This window comes from Sinohyriopsis cumingii, chromosome 13 (assembly GCF_028554795.1).
Source record: "Sinohyriopsis cumingii isolate HCF-2022 chromosome 13, ASM2855479v2, whole genome shotgun sequence".
Classification (NCBI taxonomy): Eukaryota; Metazoa; Mollusca; class Bivalvia; order Unionida; family Unionidae; genus Sinohyriopsis; species Sinohyriopsis cumingii.
Window position 1 is genome coordinate 46,648,105 of NC_142973.1, and position 25,491 is coordinate 46,673,595.

The following is a 25,491-nucleotide window of genomic DNA, read 5'->3' on the forward strand; positions in this document are numbered from 1 at the left end:
TTATCATCTTCCTATTCCCCTATGGGATTCAAGAGAAATGGATGCAGGATGATCCCTCTGCAAGGAAACCCAGCAAGTGGTGACATAAATATTCTGTACACAGAGAACAAAACTGTCCTTAATGGGTGTCTGGTCAGAAGAGCAAGAATTCTTCTTATCTCTCATCGACTCTAGTACCATACATAAAAGTGTGCTTTCTCCCTGTGATTGGATAAACAGGTAATTTAGCAGAAAGTGTGTGTGTGTGTGTGATTTAGATTTTTAACGTAGCTTTAACAATTTTTAAGTCATATCGCTACGATGTCTGCAGTGACAGTTTATAACGACGTCTAGCACTGAGGCATCATGCCGCAGACATGTAGCATGATGTCCCACCCAGCTACATTATCCTGACACCAGGCCGACCAGTCCTAACACTAACCTCTTAATGCTGAGCATCAAGCGAGGCAGCTGTTAGTACCATTTTTGTAAGTCTTTGGTATGACTCGGCTGGGTTCGAATTCGCAACATCCCGCATCCAAGGCGGACACTCTAAACACTAGGCCACCGGAGTGGCTTTTAGCTGAAGGTGAGTATTCAAACCTATCCCTGGAGCTTTACCTAGATTTTGGCATGTTGTGAAGAATGGCATCCAGCACCCAGTCTGGTGACCAGTGACCCATATCTCATGCCTGGTGACCTGTAGTAGGTGCCCATTGCATGGTGACCAGTGAATGAAATTACCCAGTAACTACTGGTCAGTGCTCAGAACCATATAACATGAATTTATTAAAAACATAAGAGAGAGAATAAAAACTTGAACCAAAAGGTGTTCTACATGTTGAACCAATGGTCCCATCAAAAGACTTTATTAAGGGTTGGTAGTGTTAAGGAAATGATGGAAAATGCATGCTGATGTTAATTTTAATACAGAGAGAATTGAGTACAGGGTTTACTAAAATATAAGTGATAACACATATTTTAACCAGGACCATTAACCAACAATAAATCCAAGTGGATCTGAGAACTGCTCAACTACTGCTACTTTTAAGTGAAATGCAAGATTCTTAAGGCCAAGAAATCTGTGACAGTAGAATGCTTTATAAAGAAATTCTTTCTGATATTACTAATTGCATATGTTAGGAAAACAATTGTTTCTAAGTTTCTCCATTTTTCTGTATCTTCAACCATATTTTGTAACACATTGGCAAAATTTTCTAATATTCAAGGTCTTTTTGTGTGAATGATTTCCATGAAAGTAGCTAAATTCTGTTGAGAGTTTAAGGAAAAAAGTTCTTACAATCTTTTCATATTTTTATTAACAGTATACATGTTTGAAAGCAGTTTGGCATCATGTATATACATTTGGAAGACCTTCAAGCCAACACACTTTTGGTACAATGTTTTGACCAGTTTTTTGTTAAAATATTGAATAGGTTTCTATTTTTAGTAACATCAGCCACAATGGATGGCAAATCAGCTTACTTTTGAATAAAAATGTTTGTGTCAATGTAATTATAGTACCATTTTAAAAGCCAAGAAAGATATATGCTATAATTATTAATGTGTGATATTAAATTTATGGCTATCATCATCACATTTGTTTCTTTAAGTCAAAATATTTCCATGATGAACAATAAAGAAGTAACTATTTCGACCTCACGGATACTTTATGTGTTTTATTTGCAACAGATCTCTAGCTGCTCTGCATAAAAACTGGATAAAAAGTAACTACTGATAAACATAAATGACTTAATGACTTGCATGGAAAAACTTGGGAACATCCAACATTGTCAAGAAAATATTGTAATTTTGCTTTTATATATATGTATGTATGTATATATATATATATATATATATATATATATATATATATATATATATATATATATATATATATATATATATATATATATTTATACACACACACATACACACTAAGAATGAAATTTTAGTAACACATATTGACCTTCAACAGAAAGATACATTGCATGTCTATTTTGAAATATGACGCAATGAAATGACCTTCAACAAATGATATATTACATGATACCGGTATCTAATCCTGAAACATGATAACACAATGAAACGACCTTCAAAAGGTTGATACATTATATGATGTCTAATCCTGAAAAATGATACAATGAAATGACCTAAAACTGGATGATACAATACATCCAGATCATACTAAGCAGCATGAAAAGATACATAGTCTGCGGCCTAAAGAAGACACCTGTATAAAAATTTACTGCGAGATCCTTGATTTAAAAAATTATTGCAGAGTAAAGTCTTAAGCTTAAAAATTGCAGAATTATTTTTAAAAATTATATTGCTGATTATTTTATCACTCTGAATTATGCACCTTCACAACAAATTTTTCTGTGTATTTTCAATACAAAGCAACACACCTGGAAAATATTCTGGAAAAGATAGACTCAGTGTGCTCTTTCTTTCTTAAAATTCATTCAATCTAGAAATTGGCAATAAATTTTAAAAAAATAAAGCATTTTATTGATAGGTAGTACAGTGGTAAAGATATTTATTACAAATCAACTATGAAGAGTAAGGTGTAACACATAGTATGTATTTATCATGCACTGGCTAAAAGTAACAAAATCCTCTAAGTGAACTTGCTCAAGACCACTTGACTGAAACATTCAGGCCAACTTTATAATGAAGGTTCATTAGCTTTGAAAGTGATTTAATTGACAGAACAAGGCTACTTCAGCCAATTAGCAGACTGATTGACAAGCTATGACTAAACTTTATTTCCTTCTCTTCAAAGACAATGATGTATTACTTAGTTAAATGAACAGAACAAGGCTACTTCAGCCAATTAGCACGGTTGATTGACAGGCTATGACTATCTAACATTTGTATCTTCTAACTTTATTTCCTTCTCTTCAGAGACAATGATGTATTACTTAGTTAAATGAACACTCCTGCAAAATGGTAGATCGAATGTAGTGAACATATGACTGGAATTGTATCCTAGAGAGGAAAAATAACCACTGAATAGCAGTTTAATCAGTTATTTAATTAAGTGAATTAGTATTAATTTCAATTTGGCCTATGTTGCATTATAGCTTAACACAAGGCTTACCAGAGAGCCAAAGCACATTGGGAGTCCTATCCTGTATAAAATGGGTTAATGAAGATATAAAGGTAAAGCTTTGAAAATAATACTCATGAATGCAAATTTTCGTGGACTCAGTTATTCTTCTAAATGTTTCTTTTTAAATTATTACAGTCAGCACAAATTTCTCAATTGCTCATTCTCAAATAGATCCAGCTATTATAATCGCATGTCTAACTGATATGACCTAATTCCAAATATTCCAAACTTAAATGGGAGAATTAATAAACTCACCTTTTGAGAGCACTCTCCAGAGTATTGAAGTTCTCCTTGGATTTCTTAATATCATTGGATACTTTATACAGGAAGTCCTCAAAATGGGCAGACAACTCTGGGTCTTCTCTCCGCAGACGGCTCCACAGGGCTTTGATTGTGTTCTCACTATTTCAAAATAATGATGTCGAGTATGTTTTACCACAGCACTTTTTTAAGGTGAAGAACAGTCAAATCTTGATTACTTTATGCATTATAATCTGATTATTACTTTAATATAATTTCTTCAATTAGAGCAATTACTTAAAAGTGATTTTAAAATTAAACCTGTTATCTGTCAATCTGGTTTATTTAAAAACTGCCGGAGTCTGCACTGAAATATTGAGATCCGACTGTAATTCATGAAGAAGACTGACTGATATACTCTAGGTTTCAACAATCAAAGTACTGAGGATACTAACTCATTGGATGGTTCAAGTGATTCAGTTTACACAAGACAGGATAAAAGAAATTAATTCTGGAAATAAAAATTGTTATTTATGGTCTTTACTATAAACATACTGCTCAAATGATATTTTGAAACTTTGTTTTCTTTGTATGTTACTAGAAAATTTATATTATTATATATTATTTGAGGAATTATTTATTTATTGTGGAACTTTCCTTTCAAGAGCAGATTCTAATTTTATTTTATGAAGTACCATTGCATTCATGTATGCAATGATCAAAGCAGTGTAAAATCACAAAAGAAAATGTAAAGTTTGTTGTGCATTTTATTCTACAGGGCATTATATTACATAGAAAACTATTGGGGGGGTAGTCTTTTAATACACGCATATACAATAATAACAGAATGAAAATTCATCAAATTTACACATACTGAAGTTCAAAGATTTCGCAATCAAATATATAAAGAAAAGGATAATTAGTGCATTTTTCAGCGGACACACTTAATGAGATCAAACAGCAATGGGAGAAACACCCACTGCCTGGGAGCATGGAACAACAAATGATTAATGCTTGGCAACCATGTAAGAGCAAAGTCAGACAAACAAAAGTATTATTAAACAAGAGTCCCTTAATGGGACTGATTCTCTACAGGGCAAAATGAATTTCCATGAACTTAAGACCATTTCTTCCTTTAACTATCTAGTGTTGAAGCTATATCTGATATTCTTTAGCAATAACAGACCATCAAATTAGCTGCTGTGATGCACTGGACATCAGTTTGGCACAAATTTCATATAAGATGAAGCAGACATCTTTAGAAGTGTTCTGGTGAAAACCTCATGTCATAACGAGTATCCATTCCAGGAGAGTAGTGACAACAAGATTCTTAAGACAATTGTGGCAGCCATATTGGTTGTACAACTGGCACCATTTTTTATTTAGGAGCAACTATACATAATAAGAAGTCTTTAAGTAAAAAGCCAATGCTGATATGACCATCCATTCAGGAGGATTTGCAATATCAATTTTCAAGATGGCTGCCCTGGTGACCATATTGGATGGCCTTATTTTCATTTAGAACCAAAAAAGATATCATAAAAAGTTTTAACGAAAATCCTGTGTTGATATAACCATTCATTCAGGAGATGTAGCGATAACTAGATTTTCAAGACAGCTGGAATGGTGGCCATACTGGATGTCCAAGCAACAACATTTTCATTTAGGACCAACCAGACCATGGGATTATTGTGTTTATAAAGTTTTATCACATTCCTTGTAGTAGTTTAGGAGGAGTCGTGATAACAGATGGACAACAGATGATGGAAGAAAAACAGCAGACCATCCCTTAAACTCTGGGTAAAAGATATGGGCACACTTGATAGAGCATGTAACAGTTGGCTAACTTTTGGTTTAAGAAGTAAGGCAAGTTTAAGTAATAAGATCAATCACAACTGTTGTTGAATAATATACTGGCTTGTTAGGCCATAAATAGATAAAAATCCCATATAGATTGTTTACAACTCCCTGACTAATCAGACACAGTATTAACAGTATTGGACTAAAGATAACATGAACCTTAATGATGTAAACACTGATAAATATAAAATATGGACAAATGTAGCAGGGATGACCAACAAGTTGAATGCTGACAGACAATAAGACAGCATAAAAAAGGAATTTTGTCTAATTATCATACATTTGCTGATCTGAAATAGATTAAAAAAATGTGTAAACTTGTGTGATACTTTTCATTACCTGGGCTTATGGTGAGTTAAAAGTAACTGTGTCAATTTGTGTGCAATTAGGACTACCTTAGTATATACATGCATATTAGTCAAGTAAAACTAAAAACAGCAAAGATCCTGATTGCCAAAGCATGCAGATCAGTATCTATCTTGTTTATTCTACTAATTGCAGCTAACAAACTGCACAGACTCCAATCTGCCAGTGCATTATGTGATTGCAGATCTGGGTCTGTGCAGTTTGCAGTTGGACTTGATTTGTATGCAAGGATAAACAGTAATGAAATATACGACAAAAGGTTTTGAATAATTTTGATTATGTCAATCTTTGGAGCAGCTGCAGGAATTTATTGCCCAGTGTACAAAGTACTTGATTCTGCATTGCCTGTAATATATTTTATCATCTTAACTCTCGTGCATTATCAATCCATAAATTTTGTAATTGTTCTCTAGTAATTTTATAGAGAACATTTATCTTATTAAAAATTTGCAAACAGTAAGTGACAATGAATTTTAAAATAATATTTGTGCATACAACCATTCATACTTAAAAAAAAAAGTATACAAAGTTTAACAACAAGGTTTTTTTTTGTCTAGCCCACAATTTACTGAGCAAAAAAAGACCCCAAAACTGAACATTGCACTTAATGTAAGAAACTTTAATAGTGACCTTAATCTAGAATGGAGGGACAGACATACAGATGGACATGCATTGGAATAACAAAATGATTGTCATATCTTGCTTCTGGCAAAGTAGGCTTCATAGTACTTACACACTGTATTATAATCGTTGTTGTTGTTGTTGTAGGGTTTAATGCCATTTTTCAGCACAAGATAGGCTATACATGACGGCCAGTATTAATGGTGGAGGAAGAAACTGGGAAAACCATGGAAAGAACCACCAACCCACGAGAAGCTACCGGCAAGCTTTCTCACATATCCATATTTGCCGAACCAGAGACTCGAACCCACGCAGACAGAGGTGAGATGGCAGTGATCCATAATGGTAAGCGCTTTGGACCACTCAGCCCCTGTATTACAATCATATTATAGGGATTAAAATATCTGGCCACTCAGCAAAGGGGATGGTTTAGGCAAGTTTCACTTACTGAATCTATGATGACTATGTGAATTCACGTTTTATCTATATTGTCCTCCATAACTATATCAATACAGAGTTAACAAATAAATATAAAATGACGCTTAGAAAAATAAGGACCACAGTGAAAAGAAAAAAGGCTGCATACTCATCAAACAGATTGTGAGCCTCAACATTGTTCATCATGTGGATAAATTGCTGCTCTTCCTCTATATGATCAATTTGCTCATCTCCATAGACTGCTTCACTGTCCATCTCTTGTACCTCAGTGCTGGCACCAGTCTTCAGACCAATAAAACTACCTACAATATAACACTGGCTGCTTCAGTGAGAATGTCATTCAGTCTTACAAAATGTTATTGAATTCGGTCTGTAGTGGAGAATTAAAAAGGAATATGACTTCTATGAATGGATCATGGAAAAAAGTATGAAAGAAAATACTGAATGAATAAGAAGCTTTATTGAAAGCTATACTTGGGTATGTCCAAAATATGATTTTGATACAATCCTACACAGTACTGAATTACATAATTAAAGGATATAAAAAACTGAATTCAAGGTCAAATTTAGACTCAAGGGGACATCAATACATGAAACAGTTCTAAAAGATAACAAATGATGGCATTTCATGTCAACTTCCTAAGATACACATGGCTGATAGACTCCAACTCTCTAATTTCATAATAAATTTACTGTCTATGCTAGCTTATAAGTTGATGCCAGCCGCAAACCGTACATAGCCAACTCTGCCATTGTATAATGTGCCAGTGAATCTGGTCCTTGCAGTTTGTTAGCGATAATCAGCAGAAGAAATATCAAAGACCCTGATCTGCCTGTGCATTATGCAGAGGTAAATCAGGGTCTTTACTGTTTGCACTTGGACTTGACTTATGAACAAGTACACACGGCAGAGTCATCATATGGTTCATCAATCCTGGGTATCAGAGAATTAATATTAAATACTGTCTACACTCATTTATGAGTCTTGTCCAACTGCAAACTGCACAGACCCAGATCTGCCATTACATAATGCACTGGCAGATCTGGGTCTATACAGTTTGTGGGGAATAACCAGTAGAACATAAACATTGACCATGCTCTGCTGTTGAATTATCTTAATAGTTCTACTTAAACAGTGAATAAATACCATATATATTTGCTTAAAAGACAAGTCCAACTGCAAATTGCATAGACCATTATTTGCCATCACATAATGCACCAGCAGATCTGGATCCATGCAGTAATTGTTAAGAGTAATCAGTAGAATAAAAAACAGATACTCATCTGTGGGCACATTACACTATGGCAGATCAAGATATTTGTTGTTTGCAGTCTGACTTGACTTATCAGCGAGCACATACAGTATACGAATATGTATTGAATTATGTGACAGCAGATCAGGGTCTATATTGTTTGCAGTTGGACTCGACTTATAAGTGAGTACATATGGTACATTCATTTTACAAAATTATTGACATACTGGTCAAAATAATTGTACACACAAGCATGATGAAAATTAAACCGCTGATAATGGCAGGATTAATAAATTAGGCATTCTATAGATAATAAAGAGTTGTTATAAGTGTTATTAAAACAAGCAATCCAAACCTTTTCTTACATACATGTACTTAAATAGAAATTTATGCAAATACTACATGACTAATATGATTTGTTATCAAGCAAACTTGACTATCTAAACATAAATGAAGTGAAATGTGTATGCACAGTGAACACATATATTGGCCAGTACTTCAGGATTGAACCCCACTATAGCATTTGGTATCAAGATATAGTTCGATATACAACACTGAATAAAAAAGTCCCCTATACCTAGTAATATTTTAACAGTTCTACAAACAACAGCAAATAAATAAGTCCCCTATGCCAAGTGAAATCTTAAATTTTCTACAAACAACAGTGAATAAGTCCCCTATATCTAGGAATATCTTAACAGTTCTACAGACAACAGTGAATAAATAGGTCCCCTATATCTAGGAATATTTTAATAGTTCTACAGACAACAGTGAATAAGCACCACATATGGTATAATGATATTCTTCTTCTTCTAATGGTACCAATTATACAACCTCAGGTGGGCAGACTTAAGGTGTAGGGAACATTGTATTCCGAAACAAACAACAACACTAGCTGTGATTGGTGCATTGTGTGTGTGTGATTAGGATTTTTAACGTAGCTTTAACAATTTTTCAGTCATATTGCTACAATGTCTGCAGTGTAGCAGTTTATAGTGATGTCAAGCACTGGGGCATCATGCCACAGACATGTAGCACAATGTCCCACCCAGTCACATTATCCTGACACCAGGCCGCCCAGTCCTAACACTAACCTCTTAATGCTGAGTGCCTAGCGAGGCAGCTGTTAGTACCATTTTTGTAAGTCTTTGGTATGACTCGGCCGGGTTCAAACCCATGACCTCCTGCTTTATGTATTATGTGCATTATGTAAAAGTTTTACTTTCTGTTAGGCTTAAAAAAAAATTAAGCCTCCTGGAAACATGTGAGATTATGTTAATTCATATCTAGATCATATTTTGTATTTTTTATTATTTTTTTTAATGTGGTACACATGGCTGAAAATGTGTTTGTTGTGACTAGATAACTCTTACCCCTGTCTAGTTCCAGCAGAGTTATCTCTCTTAAATGCAATGGAGTACCTGGATTTGTCCTTGTCAAATTGACAATCTAACATTGTTCTCTATGACAATCTGTGACATGCATGCTGAGGTAGGATAGAAAGTATATTTATTTCACAAAACACTGGCATTGAGGTCTATGGAAAAACATTTGTTACCGTGATGCCATATAATTTCTTACAAGACATGTCCAACTGCAAACTGCATAGACCCAGATCTGCCATCACATAATGCACAGGCAGATCTGGGTCTATGCAGTCTGTTACTGTTGTTGTTGTTATAGGGTTTAACGCCATTTTTCAGCACAAGATAGACTATACATGGCGGCCAGTATTAATGGTGGAGGAAGAACCTGGGAAAACCCCGGAAAGAACCACCGACCCACGAGAAGCTACTGGCAAGCTTTCTCACATATCCACATTGGCCGAGCCCGAGACTCGAACCTACGCAGACAGAGGTGAGATGGCAGTGATCCGTGATGGAGAATGCTTTAGACCACTCGGCCACTCAGGGTCTATGCAGTTTGTTAGGAGTAATCATTAGGAAAAACAAGATAGACCCTGATCTGCAATCACATTATGATACGGCAGATCAGGATCTTTGTTCTTTTGCAGTTTGACATGACTTATAAGTGGGTATATGTTCCAAGTCCCCCACGCCTAGGGATATCTTATGCATGCCATGCAAATGAAGTGTGATTTAAAAGTTACATATCATGCAAACAGATTGATTAAATGAGTATGTACTATATGAAAAATGGAGGGGTACTGGAGGCCAATGTCCATTCAAAATCCTCTATTGTTACATGTAAAATACCACAAACTATTCTGGTGATCATCCTAGCTTTAAAGCTCAGTTTATTATATTAAGAGTAATTCTTATATTTTGTCTAATGTAACATATTAACTGAATATCAAAATTAATCTTTATACACAAAAATCAGAAAAATACAACTGAATGATCCCAAATATCTTTCCTGCCCTTCTTAAGAAATCTGCTTATGATTAAAATGTGAACTGCAATATTTTTCCTTTGACCATTTTCTGTATTTGATGCAATTCAGCTGGTAGAGCATTGGACTTGTGTCAAAGATTTGATCGCCAATTAGACCAGTTCAGGTTGACATGGGAATGTTGATTAGCTCCCACTATCTCAGCATGATACAGTCAACACTGAAGGTGGTATTTTAAAAAAAAAAAACAATGTACGAACACCAACCATGATATTAAAGTTTCAGTTCCAATCTAAATTTAAATCCACCAATATTAAACAAGAACAGAATCGCTATTACAAAGGTACTAATAGCTGTGATGTTTACATTTTAAATACTGGGTACAATCAATATTTATTTCCATACCCATGACAGAACACTCCATGCAATCTTCATCTTTGATTATTTTCTTCAAATTAATATCTTTACCATCTCCATTGCTTTATCGGAAACAATACACGCTGGCAGTGGTGAAGACTGACTAGCTATTAAAGCACTTCCAGGTAAGCTGGATAAATATCTCCTAGATCAAATTTTCTTAATGGTACAAATAACCGTGGGATCTATGTAATCCTCTGCTTTAGTCCAGACAAATCTCAGGATTTTGCAAACTATGGTCTATTGTCATTCGCAGAGCATAAATGACTTGCAATTCTAGATTTCAAATATGGCAGCTTTTAATACACAACAAAATAAATCTTTTCATAATAAATGAGTAGGTTTCTATCAAATTTAAGAACAGAAAATACTTACAACAAATGGAAAAGTATTCAAATTTAAATTCATTTTAACTCCATTTAAGACTTTTTACCTTTACTGGTAGACCATTATCCAGGTTAAATATATAAAAGTTTCCAACCGTCAATTTAAAGTGGCTGACTTATCTAACATTTATGACCATGTCACACAGTAAGACCAAGCATATTGACCGTATTACCTACTGCATAACACACTCAAATGTAAACAGTAAAGGTTAAAATCTGTTTGCACATAATTTACGTACAGATCATGGTCATAGTATATAAGAAGATCATGGTCAAAATATATAGGTAGACCAGAGTCAAAATATATAGGCAGATCAGGGTCATAATATATAGGTAGACCAGAGTCATAATATAAAGGTAGATCAGGGTTATAATATATGTGCAGATCAGGGTCATAATATATAGGCAGATCAGGGTCATAATATCTAGGCAGATCAGGGTCATAATATAAAGGTAGATCAGGGTTATAATATATGTGCAGATCAGGGTCATAATATATAGGCAGATCAGGGTCATAATATATAGGTAGACCAGAGTCAAAATATATAGGCAGATCAGGGTCATAATATATAGGCAAATCAGAGTCATAATATATAGGCAGACCAGGATCACAATATAGAGTCAGATCAGGATCATAATATATAGGTAGATCAGGGTCATAATAAATAGACAGATCAGGGTCATATAGGGCAATCATACCAAGGCAATAAATCATTTAAAGTGCCAATAATACAATAAAACCTATCTTGAAAATTACACTGCAATGACAGCCCACCTGTTTTGAAAGACCAACTTCTCTGTGCACACATTAATTCATTGTACAGTGTTGGATTAGTACGAATTGTCTTGAAAGACCACAATTTTTTTAGCAGAAGGGGTGGTCTTTTAAGACAGATTGTACTTCCCTGTTCTCCAACCGCATTACTGCTTTGTGATACAGCAGATCTGGGTCAGTGTTGTTTACAGTTGGATATACCTTATGTAAAGATAAATACATCCAGTAAGAAATACCTGTTATAACAGGCCATAGCTAATAGGAACTGAATGCCCTCAAATTTGACCACTGCATTAGACATACAGTAAAATAATAATATTAACCTATCTTGAATGGCCACTGCCTTTGCCAATTATTCTGACTCATAACAGTTGTCTTTAATGACAGGTCTACAGTGAAACTTCTCTAGACTGGAATCCCATGGGACCAATTAAAAGTTTCAGTTGTAAGTGGTTTTCTGTTTAGTAAGGTTTCAAATTTCACCTAAATAGAGGTCAAATTATGCACCTGTCTTATAACAATATGTGTTACAACTTTATGGTCTTAAACAATGTAACAGTAAGGAAGTAAAACTAACAATTTGATTAAAATTCAATAAACAATTTATTTCTCCAAGTTACAAAGTGAAAATTAAAATGACACAGTATTGTCAACTAAAACAAAAATAATCCCAAATGTCCTTTCATATGTCCAAAAGTACAGAATGTTCCAATTAATTCCATTGTGTTGAATGTACTAATATGCCACAATGATATAATCCCAACTGTCTTTGAATGAGTTCTCAATAATCCCAAAGTACATATAGTGTTTTACTCCAAAAAGTCAATGAGCACCTTTTAATTCCAATAAATAAATAATTTCCTCTCAAATTATATCTGAATACAACTATAAGTGATTCCACAAACTGATCATAAAACAGCCTTGGATAATTGTATACCAAACCTTATATACAAACTGTATATAAATACCCTACTTGACCTATGATGTAATCAATTTTTCGTTGGTTACGTCTTACAATTATCAAAAAAAATTTGGTAGGCATTAATTCCACAACCCTCAATCATGGACAGAAATTTAGCACACAATACAAATATAAATAACAATGTTTATATTGATTAATGCATACTTCATGTTTTATTAATACCTGTGTATTAATCTTTTATCAACTGTCATTTATCATTTAATTATTTACACTAATTTTGTTCCAACAAATGCATTTTTCCTTTATATAAAATGTTACTATTCACTACATATGAGACTGAACATTGTTGCAAGGTTGTGTTTGGGTTAACTGAGGATTATTTAATTGTACTTCATCAGACAGATAGATGTAATCTCCCTTGCTTTTGCAAAATCACTTCACTGTATTACAAAGAATTATACTTGAAAGAGTTAACTTGGCCATGTTTAACTTATTACTGATTAGCCTATTGTTAACACAGTCTGTAATCTGCGCCAGAGAGAGAATGGAGGTCTTTGTTAAACATAGTTGCCCAAGGCTATTTTCTGACATTTGACTCACCTCACAACCAGGATCTGGCAGCTTATCTGGCTGTGTTTGGTTTTAGGATGATTCAGTGTTTATAAAAGAAGTTTTTCAGTTTAGGTAATAAGTGTTGTTGAAATTAAAGAAGAAATGCAACATCTTCAGTAGGGACATTGTGGCAGCCAAACTGAATGAAAGACTGACACAATTTTAATTTTGGACCAGCTAGATATCATAGGAAGTCTTTTGGTGAAAACCTCCATGTTGACAGATGATAACCATCCATTCAAAAGTTGCAATAAAATTAGATTTCCAAGATGGCCACTATATTCTGTGGATCAGTACTATTATCATTTAGGACCAACAAAAATCATAAGAAGTGTTCAGATACAAAAAAGACATGCTGATATTACTTTCTGTTACACTGTTAAATAATGATGTAAAATGCTGACTATTAAGCTCAGTCAGCCAAGACCTTATCAGTGTCAAGCTACACATCAAATTTAATTGAAATCCAAAATTAATTAAGGGAAATAATGTGTGAAAATGAGAGATGATCAAATGGTCAGACAAATTCACATTAAATGTCCCTCCTTTTCTATTAAATACAGGCAACCAAATAAAAATTCCATCACAAAATAGCTCCTTACCAAATCCTTCTGTGAATTCTTCCAGAGTTAGAAACCCATTTCCATCGTCATCCAGCGAATCAAACACTGACTCTAACTGATCGGGAGTCAATGGCAGCTGGGACTGAAGTCTCTGCATGTCCCGCTTTGTAATAAATCCTTTCTCTTCCACGTCACAAACTTTGAAAAGTTCATGTGCCTTCTGTGTCATCATTTCTTTCAACTCCTCCTGTGAGGGATGTGGATTCATTCCTTCATACTGCTCATCATACGATGACATTTTCGCCCTTTTTTGGTGGGGAGGGGGCACAAACTTGTTGATTTATAATAAAATTACAGAAGAGATGTGTGCAATCCCTGTGACAGAAATATGTCCTGTAGTAGCAAAAGGTTATGTGCACTGTTATACATGTGTTGCATAACAAACTGCAAGCTGCTGCATCTCAAAACATTGGATAGTTTTTTGTTCTATATAATGCTGTGTGTGCAATTTTACCAACACAAAAATCCCAACCAAATATACACCAGTTAGTCCAGATACAGTGTGACTGAGATCCTTGCTTTTTGGTAGGCAACAATCAAAGATGCTCAACCAGGTCTTTAAACGACTGGTGTAAAGGTAACCAGAAACACAATACTATAACCAACACTATAACTACCTTACTATCTGTAGAAATGTTTAATCATAATTTGATCGCACCTTATTACTCTTAATCAAACCTAGAGTCAATTCATTTCAGATAAAACTATATCCTATGTCCACTTAAGGTTTACACCGCCTGGGACATACCAGGTGAGAATATAGGAAAATTTACCTGGCAGCCAGGTATTATAAATAGTAACGCTTCAAATGACTTAAAACTGAAATATTCACTTTTTCTGCAAATATATGTGCAATTGCATTGTTCAAATACTGCAAAATGTAAACATCCAGGCTCTTCCCCTTCAAGCACGAAAATAAAAAAGATTCACAATCTAAATAATTTCCTTATATAGTCTCTTCCTCCAACTAGTAGATAAGCTCTGGATAGTAAAGAAATATTATCTATTCAGTATTCACCATTCCCACTCAAGCAGCGTTTACATTCCACAGGCCAAAGCAAATATTAGTACAGCTATGGCGATGTAGTACAGGTAATTCTTATGCTGCAAGACAAATAAACAACTATTCATGCAAAGTTTTATATAAAAAAGTGACAATAAAATCTGGCATGTTTAGTGATGCATAAAAACTATCTACTCATGGAACAAATATGACAATATCCACTTGTATGCAGTCCTCACAGCGACTGTAGCAGTGACATTCTGTTGAATATAAAGGTATACATGTATACAACAACTAAAAGATGTTATCAGAAAATTAATGCAAAACTCAACACAATATAGTGTGATACAGATTAATATTGATCCAGTGTTAAAGCAACATGTTGCAACAGGATATTAACTTTTCCACATGCAAATATTGATGCAGTCATTCCAATGTGTGGTAACATGTGTCACATGCAAGTAGTAAATAAGGAGAAAATCTGTCATACATAGCCCATGTAAGTTTCTCTTCAAGTAGTTTGGTGTTTCTGTACATGTTGTTTGAACGACATCAATGACATGCAATAATATGCCTGTGCATCTGCAAGAAAAATAAAAAATTAAATAAATCAAATGGTAAGGGACAGGATTGAACAGAATATCTACATACAATAAGTTTTTTTTTTTCTCAATACAAGAGTTTACATTATTTGACATCAAATATGTCCACTTAACTTTTTCTGTTCTATCTGAAAAGTATTTCAACCATTGGCTAAAATTTATACACCATTTAACCTCCAGTAAGGTAAAAAAATAATCTGTTGCTGATAAAATATTCTTAGTTTGTTATATGGCTCACAACTAAATGATCTGTCATGGACTATCTTTTCTTTCTGTTTAATTTTAATGATCTGTCATGGACTATCTTTTCTTTCTATTTAATTTTAACAGATGTGTTCCCAAAACTTGTTCAGTGATCTTAAAATATTTAATTTCATAAGAATACTATATAAAAAAAATCATAATACATGTGCTGTTCAATTTATGCCACAGATGTGTTCCTGATGTTATGACATATATCAAAAGTAATGTAAATACATGCATGTGAACTGCACTCTAGTCACAGCACAAATGCCAGTGATCACATAATAATTATTAGCAATGCAGCATTAAAATATAAGCACATAGTTCTAATTGGTGTAAACTGAGCATCAACTGTAACTCAAAACAATAAACTTTCAATTAAGCTGGTTGATTCATAAATATAGCCTGTTTTATTTCTTAGGTAGCTAGTGTTTAACTTTGTCCCTATCCTTCAAAAACTAAGTTTTCATATCTAAAATGGAAATTCTGTGAATTGTGTCTACATACTTCAAAAGCTAAATTCTTTTCAAACATGTCTTTTAAACTGACATTTGGAAATAACTTGCAAATAACAACCACAAGTATATGGACATAGTTTATGACCATAGTTTATGACCAATAAGATAAGAGCCCCTCAATAGGACTGAGACTCAAGAACCCCTCTACTGGCTAAAAAGAATTTCTATGAATTCAAGATAAGACTATTTCTTCTCTTTAACTTACAAATGTTGAAACAATCTATGATATTCTCCTGCAATAAAATGTTTTAAGATGGATGCCATGGTGTCCATATTTGATATCAGACTGGCACTATTTCTATTTAGTATCAACTAGACCTTGTAAGAAGTCTTAGTGAAATGTCAGTATCATCAACCATCTAGGTGAAGTACTGCCATAACAAGATGGTTATTATGGCAGTCATATTAGATGTTGGATTAGCAGCATTTTTATTTATGACCAACTAGACATCATAAGAGGTCTTTCTGTGTAAATCCCATGCTGATATGACAGGAGAAATAGTGATATCAAGACTTTCAGGATGGCCACTGTGGCAGGAATATTGAATTTCTGAATGGTACCATTAAAACCAAGTACAGATCATAATATGTTGTTTAGTGAAAATCCCATACTGATATAACCATCCATTCAGGAGTAGTGATGGCAATAATATTTTCATAGTGGACATAAGATTGGCACCATTTTCATTTCAGAACAATGATACATCGTGAAAACACAATTTTCATTCAGAAGGATTAGCAATAAGAAGCTTTTCAAGATGGCCACTGTGGCAGACACACTGGACATCAGATCAAACCTGTTTTCATTTAGGACCAACAAGACATCATAAGAAGTCATCTGGTGGAAATCCCAAGGCAATATTATTTTTCCTTCAGGACGACTAGCAAACACATTTTCAAGATGGCCAATGTGGTGGTTATATTTGAAACCATTTTCGTTTTGAGCCAACTAGACATTATAAGAAGTGTTAGAGAAAACCCCGTGCTGATATGACCATTCAATCAGGAAGAGTACCAAAACCAAGCTTTTCAAAGATCACCACTCTTCCAGCCATACTGGCAATCAGATCAGCACTATCTTCATTTAGGACCAAGTAGATTTAAAAGTATTCTGGTGAAAATCCCATATCATTATGACTTTACAGTCAGAAGAAGTAGCAATAACAAGATTTCCAAGAAGACGGCTATGGTGGTGGCTATGTTGGATATCAGATTGGTACTATTCTAAATCCCAAAGAGACATCATACAAAGCCTTTTAGTGAAAACCCCAGGTCAATATGACTTTCCATACAGGAGTAGCGAGAACACGATTTTAAAGGTAACTGCTGTGGTGGCCATACTAAAGAGTTTTGTCATTTTACCATTTTTCAGAAGAAGAAAAAATCTACACTTCAATATAACTTGACTTATGGCCCGAGTCTAAAGCTATTGGAAGTTAGAAAGCATGGCTCTAATTAAATAATTACTAATGGTCAGGTATAGTAAACAATGATTAAATGAACCTTCATTCCAAGTAGTGATATAACCAAACTGATAAACCAAGTACAGAATACCAAGTAATGTACTGGTATTCCAAACTGATAAACCAAGTACAGGATACCAAGCACTGGAATATCCAAACTGATAAACCAAGAGCAGAATTCCAAGCAATATTCCAAATTGCCAAACTAACTACTGCAGATTCCTCAATTCATGTGTAATCAAGTACATTTTTAAATACCTTAATCTGATAGCAAAAATTATGAGGCAAAAGGAATACTGCTTTTCTGTTCACTGAGGTTAAATTTACAATACATGTGATTTCTGTCCCTAGTCACTCCCAAAGACAGTCCCTGATATATGCAAAAATCACTGTGTTCATAAACTCAGTGAAGTACTGGTACAAACTGCAAGCACTGACCTTTGACATAGCCCCAAAGTCAGTTAGGTGAGGTTTTCAAACTCCTTCAAAACAGTAGATTATTGGTAGTAAAATATGTACCATTTTCATTCAGAATAAGTCATAAACTGCATGAAGTGTAATAGTGAAAACCCAATTTCAATTCCACAATTCCTGCAAGATGAGTTACAATAACAAAATTTAGAGATGGCAACAATAGGGTGATGCTGGAGGACAAATAGCACCATTTCCATTCATTTCCAGTTACATACTGCTTGAAGTGCTTTTTGGAAATACGTGGATACAACTGTCCATGAAAGTGAAGTAGTCAAATAAGATTTTCTGCATGGGCATTAATGCAATTATAACAATGGTTTGACAGCATCAATTTAACAAAAGAACAATGACACCTTGTAAAGCATGTTGGTGAAGCATTTTAGTGAAAATCCCATGTCAATATGACTATCCAATTAGGTAAAGTGGTAAGATTTTTCTTCTACTGTTGCTGGTGCAGTGGTGTAACTACTGCCCCTGCAGTGGGGCATTCAAGACAAGGGTTCAAAATCACAATATTTTTTTTCACAGGGCATTTCTAAATTTTTGCAGGGGCAAACCACATGTTGAAATTTTGACACTGGCCTGTTATCTTATCCTATATGAGGTGGCTATTTTTAATGATTCTTTAAATTGGACTAGATGGAGGAGATGATTGTGAAGGACACAAGTGCACTGTAATGGAATTTTCTTCCATGTAACTCAGAGTATGGAGTATTTATCTGGTTGAAAAGATATAAAAAAATAATTTTCCCATCTTAACAATGGATGTATGTTTTGCAGTATACTCATTTCTCCTATTTTTGCTGGTACCCTAAAATGGTGTATTGTGGTATTGACTATTTCCTTCTAAAAAGATGATTGCACCATCTGCTGGTCATTTATTATGCATACATAGGCATGTGATCGACCTTGCTTACACATCACTCATTGTCAAAAATAAATAGTAGACAAGAAATGTCAGTTTACTGCAACCATGACATGATCATAGAATCCTGCAATCAATTAAGACTCTGTCTATAGATATAATTAATGATAAAGCAAATAATTATCTGAAATTATGCCAGAGCAATTCATATTATTACCAGGGTTTCCCTTCTACCTGTACTCCCAGGTTTTGATGCATGAATTTATATTTTACCCAAAACTGACATATTTATGTTCTGCCCTGTGCATCAGTTTGACTCGGAAATTCTTTATGAACATATATAATAAACTTTGTCTTTTAAATGACCCTATATATGCACTGCATGAATTGCATATCAATTATCATTATTCTCACAAGCAATTGCGTGCGATTGGATAACTGACAGCAATGTCAACTTTGATCGCCAAAAAGATAATCAGATTATTAGACTGACACTAATTGTGATAACCGTAATTTACAACCTTATTATAAAGTAAGATGATAAATGGGGCTGATGATAACTGACTGTGAGGATTAACAATTAACAACAGCAAAGGGAAAAAGGATTGATTATAAGTACAATGTGTTTGTTTTGATGATGTTACACTATCCTCAAATGTTTTCTTAATTAATGATTTCAACTGATTTTTGGTTCACTGCTTGTGCTACCAGTTACCCTAAGTGAATATTTAATATCTGATAATTTCTAACATTACAGTTTTTATTCTATAAATCATTATATTGTTGAATGTGCAACATTGTATAATATCAAATTTGTTTTTCAAATTTAAATATTACATATCAATATCATCACTCAAGAAATTTCAAACATTACTGTTACATCCTGTAAATCATTATACTGTTGAATGTGCAACATTGTGTAATATCAAATTTTTAAGTATTACATATAAATATCATGACTCAAGAAATCAGGGCATGTCCTATTAACATGGTATGCCTATTACCGAGGCATTTAAAGAATTTTTTGTTCAGTGTTACCATGTGTTACATCTGAATAAGCTGTCAGTGTAAACATAATGTCAGTAAGTTTACATATCTATGAATATTAAAAAGAATCAAGAATAACTATTATGGGTAAACAAAATTGTAGATAACCTTTACATGTACAAATTTAAGTTGTTGTGGATTTCATGCCATTTTCAGCTTATGATAGGCAGTACATGGTGGCCAGTATAACTGGTATAGGAAAAACCTGGGAAAACTTAAGTAAGAACCACTGAACCACGGGAAGCTACTGGCAGGCTTTCTCACATACCCAAAAAGGTCAAGCCTGAGACCTGAAACCATGCGGACAGAGGGAGATAGCAGTGATTGGTAAAGCCTTAAGGTGATTGCATTAGACCACTCTGTCACCAGGAACCCAACAAATTTAAGTAACCAATCATCACTATTTCTGCTGTGGTAGTCTCTTTAGAGTGCCTCCATTTGAGTTAATGACCCTTCCCACCCCATTTTAGATCGACACTTAAGTTGGGGTATTAAAGGGGTGGTTATTTGACAATGTGAGCCTTAATATCACCTCTCAAGACAGAATTCTTGGTGTATTCACAGATAACAATCTTACTTGGCCTATTCACATTAAACATGTTTCAAAAATGGTTAATTCTTATATTTTGCTACTGAGGAAAATCAAAACATACATTCCTCTTCAGTATAGGGTCATCTTTTATAAAAGCTATATTCAGCCATATCTGGACTACTGTAATGTAATTTGGGGTAATACCTCTTAATTCAAACATAACAACACTTTTAAGACTCCAAAAGAGGGCTTGCCATTTAATTCTAGATCAATGTATAGAAAATTTTCAGGAGGCAATGAATAATATAAAAGTTATAATAATACATGAAAGAATATTTCTTAGAAAGGCCAAATTGATGTATAAAGTATCCAGAAAAGCCATTCCTGACTAAGCAATATCTTTCACCAAAGAGATGATGATGGTACTCCAAATTTAAGGTTCATAAAAAGTAAAAATTACATTATACCAAGGCCAAAGAAGGAATTGTTTAAAAAAAGTTTTCAATATAATGGACAACTGGTATGGAACAACATTCATAGTGACATAAGGCAGGCTCCTAGCATTTCTTCTTTTCATAATCGATGTCTTAAATGGATGAAATCTTTAGAAAATTGAACAGTTCTAGTACAAAACATACCGCCTGCTTTTCTGTAATTTTGCATCATTTTCATAGTTGAATTTTTCAATGCAGGATGATATTTTATGTTTTATATATATTGATGTTTTCACATATGCCTGTGCACATGTTCCTGGCTTGATAATTTGAATTTTAAAATTTCTTAATTATTTAGTGTCAAGCCATATTCTTCACATCATGCTGTATATACTGTATATATTGTACATAACATATAGAAGGCCTCAAGGTAGACTAGTTCTGTAATTAATTGAGTTACCCTCTCTAAATAAAGACTTTATTATTATTATTATTATTATTATTATTATTATTTTTATTATAGGATATAAGGAAACTCTGACTACTCTCGTTAGAGGTCAACCCTCAATACCTTTTCATCGGAAATTAAAATCCTTCACAGTGACAAATGCACCAGACACTGATTACTGATTCATCAGGATAAGTAATCTGTAGTGAAATGTTTAGGGGTATGTTTGCTAGGTGGTAACATGGTAATAGGGGTCCCCAGCAGAATAGAATTGTGAGGCAAAATTCCTGTTAAGGAAATAATCTGACCTGCACTTGATTGAAAGGGAAAGTACTACTTTACACTCCCCGATAAAGTTTAGTATTTGCATACCTTAATCCTGTTTGTGCATACCCCTCTACTGACTTTAAAAATGAAAAGCATCACTGATATAAAAATCCATAAACTTAGTCATTTCAGTCACTCTGAGTCTGTCATTTATAATTTTTAACCTGACTGTTGCCAGGGGATTCCTAACACTGTAGAATTATTGGCATTACAATGCAAATGGAAGCGCCCAATGTAAACATGCAAACAGACTGCTCAATGTCCATTTGCGGTTTCTAGAATAGTCTATTTCAGTCACAAAAAAGGGTGTCATCTTCATCCAATATTGGCAATCTCTAGTTTTAATATTTCTAAAACAAGCTGAACAACTTTTAGAGCTCAGGGATTGGTATGAGGATCACTTAGCTCCAGACCAGGTATGTTTTTAACCTGTTTTTAGCTGCACTTGGACCTCCCATCTCATGCACATAGTTTACACCATGTGCAAGTATGTTCCAGAGGAACCCAGCACATTACTGGAAGAAGAAATAAATAGCAGAAGCTCTTGTATACCTGTGTTCAAAGAGATATTTTAAAAGACGGTGAACTACATTAATCTGTTATTTGAAAACACAGACTGGCCCAAGCTAATATGGAGACGATTTTACTAAATAAACTCCTTTTTGCTTCGAAACGCCAAAAAGTTTACAGTGTTTGGGACCCCATGGCGATGATCAGGTTAGAAACATATAAATCAGTGAATGAAAGGACTAAGTTTTGTGCATTTGTAAGTTGATGCCTTCTGTTTTTAAAATCAGTGTACGTTGTACAAAAAAAAAACGGGATGGTATGAGAATCCTATAACTGGAATCGTTAATTGTTATCATTAGTTCCCCCCCCCCCCCCCCCCCAGTGCTACAGGTAAGACCTCGACACTGATATTTATGTTTTGGGCGTCAAACAAATTTAACATGTACTATGTCTTACATTGTAGGACTACCCCCACACCAAGCAATAGTCCTACAATGTAAGACATAGCACATGTTGTTTTTGTTTAAGTGCTAAGTTGTTTTTGGCAGTAAGACCCATCAACCCCCAAAACAAAAATATCGGGTGATGTGTCTTGCGTTGTAGGACTACCCAAGCAAGTGCCTGTGGGCTACAGTAAAGTAATGTCAGACGATAACTAAAGTGGCGGAGAACAACTTGTGGTCTAATTACAAAAGCGGTACAAAAATGATATATTGCAATAAACTTGTAGCAGGTCTACTTACGTTAGAGCTTATGAGCGGTGTTTGAACAACTTCGTTGCACTTCCTGGTTTTTCTGTTCTGATTGGATTTTTATTTGGATGACAGTTTTATCTCTGTAACGAGTTTTACGAAGACTGGTCCCTTGTCTTTTATTATGCTGTAGCATTTTTGACCTTGACATTGGACCATAAGATTAGAGGCTAGTATCGTATCTAATGTATACAAAATTGACGGGTGAATAACGACAGATCGCAAAAATAGTAGGCCTACGTAGACATAATGAAAATTTAGGAACATTTCAAAGAAAACAAATTTAGCTGTATTATGACATGCTGCAGTATGTCTGAGTTATTTTACCCACCCACTAGTCCGAGTTTCCTTTGACCCTTGCCACCCCATTTTTTTATAATTTTTATATTTGGACATTCATGTTGGGGTGTAGCGTCCATTCCCTATCGAAAAGTTGGTGTCGGCATGGGATAGCCGCTTACTAGCCGGCCCATACGATCTCCCTAAACACAGTAATGGTCTGGAATGTAGACGAAAATAATCTAAGAGAAGTTACAGGAATGGAGTAAATTCATTGAACTATTTTTATAAGATTTATATGCAGAAATTTATTACTAACAGAAAAAGATTCAGAAACATATTTATGTTTTGTTCCATCACCATTTTTCCAGACCACACGAATCACTATCCCTCTGACTTTATCATTCTGTCATCTCTCATTTAATTCTATGTATGTCAACTGTCTTGACTTTTTTCGAGACCTCAAGCCTGCATGTTCATTAATTGTTTATAATGGAGTAAAACTTTTAAGTTGAAAAACTTATGCCCAATCCATTTACTCTGTATACCCACATGTGATTTTCTGGGGAATAAAATATGTATAACAAAACAAAATATATATGTTGGCACTTGTGAACAGTATATACTAATCTATGTTATCAAATAATAACATAGAGATGCATGACTATGGAACTTAATATATTTATCATTTTATTTCTGTCTTCATTTAAGAGACTCCATTTAGGTGTTTGTTTCTTGAAAATTTTCTTTAAAAAACAGTTAACTGATTTCTATTTTAGGACTATTGGCTGAAACATTTAAATTCATTTAAATTGTATAACCACCTAAAACTAGTATATTGTGCTCTCATTAAATGCCGCATTCACACCTGTCACAAGTGTCTTTGATATCTTTGACATCCACTTTAGCAGCACATAGAATCCAGTAAGTTGAGCAGGCAGTGTCATGTGTGGCCTAACATAACATAATTATCGTTGAACAACATACTTTGAGATGCGGTCAATGAACATTAATTTAATTTTCAGAGGTATCAACAAATTTATTTGTTACATACTTGAATTGATATAATGATATATGAACAATAGTGCTTATTACCAACTTTTGTTACTGTTTAAACAGTGATTTTTAATGTAAATAATTGGCCTCAAGATGAAAAGAATGAGAAGGCTCCAATAGACATATATTCCTTATATGTATATGAAGGTTGTAATCAAACCAAAAAACAATTTTCTATTTACTGCATTAAAATTCTCAATTTTGTGGACATTTGTGATAACAGAATGATAAAAGGAAAGAGCAAGAAACAGTTTCCTTGCAGTGACTGTAAGAAAGCCTGTGAGTTGGGCTGTCTTTTATATGAGGTTTGTCTTCTTTTGGATTGATTATATATTGTTAAGTTTCTATCTATTGATCTTTAATTTATATCATTATTATTATATTCTCCCTGCAAATTCTTTGAGTTGTCAGTACAACCATTCGTTTAATTATGCAAACCTCCTGTTATCTGTGTTTAACATTAAACAGTATCTACATGAAATTAATAATTGCCAATACAATTTTGTCATTTGTTGCCATTTATAATAAACACACTGCTTCAATAATATGCTATCAAATGTGAAAAGGAAAGATGAAAGAAGTGATTAGAATAAAAAATAAAAAAAGTTCCCAAGTGTATAAATGTCCTGTTTGTGTAATGTTAATAACATCACATGTAAGAAATAATTAACAACAGTACCTTTCATAAATTCAGTTAAAATTGGTAAAGTAGATGTTTTTCAATATTAATTGCATTTTATCATTAGCTTTATTATCGGATTGATTAATGTATGTCACTGATCGCAAAATGATGATTTTTAGTCTTTAAATTAGCATTACATCTTTCCGTCTTATAATTGAGTCTTTGATAAGAAAATGTGACCAATTCGACGTTATTTGTTGCCAATTGCATACCTGTATATATCTTGAAAATGGTCAATGAAATGTAGTAAAATCAATTTAAAGGAAGAAAATGTACTGAATGTCATAATAAAATTTT

At 33.9% G+C, this 25,491-nt stretch overlaps 1 protein-coding gene across 3 annotated transcripts in view; it reads right to left on the reverse strand.

Annotated features, from left to right (window-relative positions):
• The window catches only part of LOC149785355 (EF-hand calcium-binding domain-containing protein 4B-like), a 146,664-nt gene extending 122,651 nt beyond the window's left edge, over positions 1 to 24,013 (reverse strand). The window contains exons 1-4 of one of the 3 annotated variants that reach the window (XM_089979263.1): positions 23,169 to 24,013; positions 13,939 to 15,544; positions 6,768 to 6,921; positions 3,350 to 3,496 (exon numbers count right to left, since the gene is read on the reverse strand). In XM_089979263.1, coding sequence (XP_089835389.1) covers positions 3,350 to 3,496; positions 6,768 to 6,921; positions 13,939 to 14,197 — 560 coding nt within the window. In that variant the 5' untranslated portion in view covers positions 14,198 to 15,544; positions 23,169 to 24,013. The remainder of the gene's footprint in view (positions 1 to 3,349; positions 3,497 to 6,767; positions 6,922 to 13,938; positions 15,545 to 23,168) is intronic. The other 2 variants (XM_089979264.1, XM_089979266.1) reach the window with 2 other exon arrangements.
• Positions 24,014 to 25,491: the final 1,478 nt, after the last annotated feature.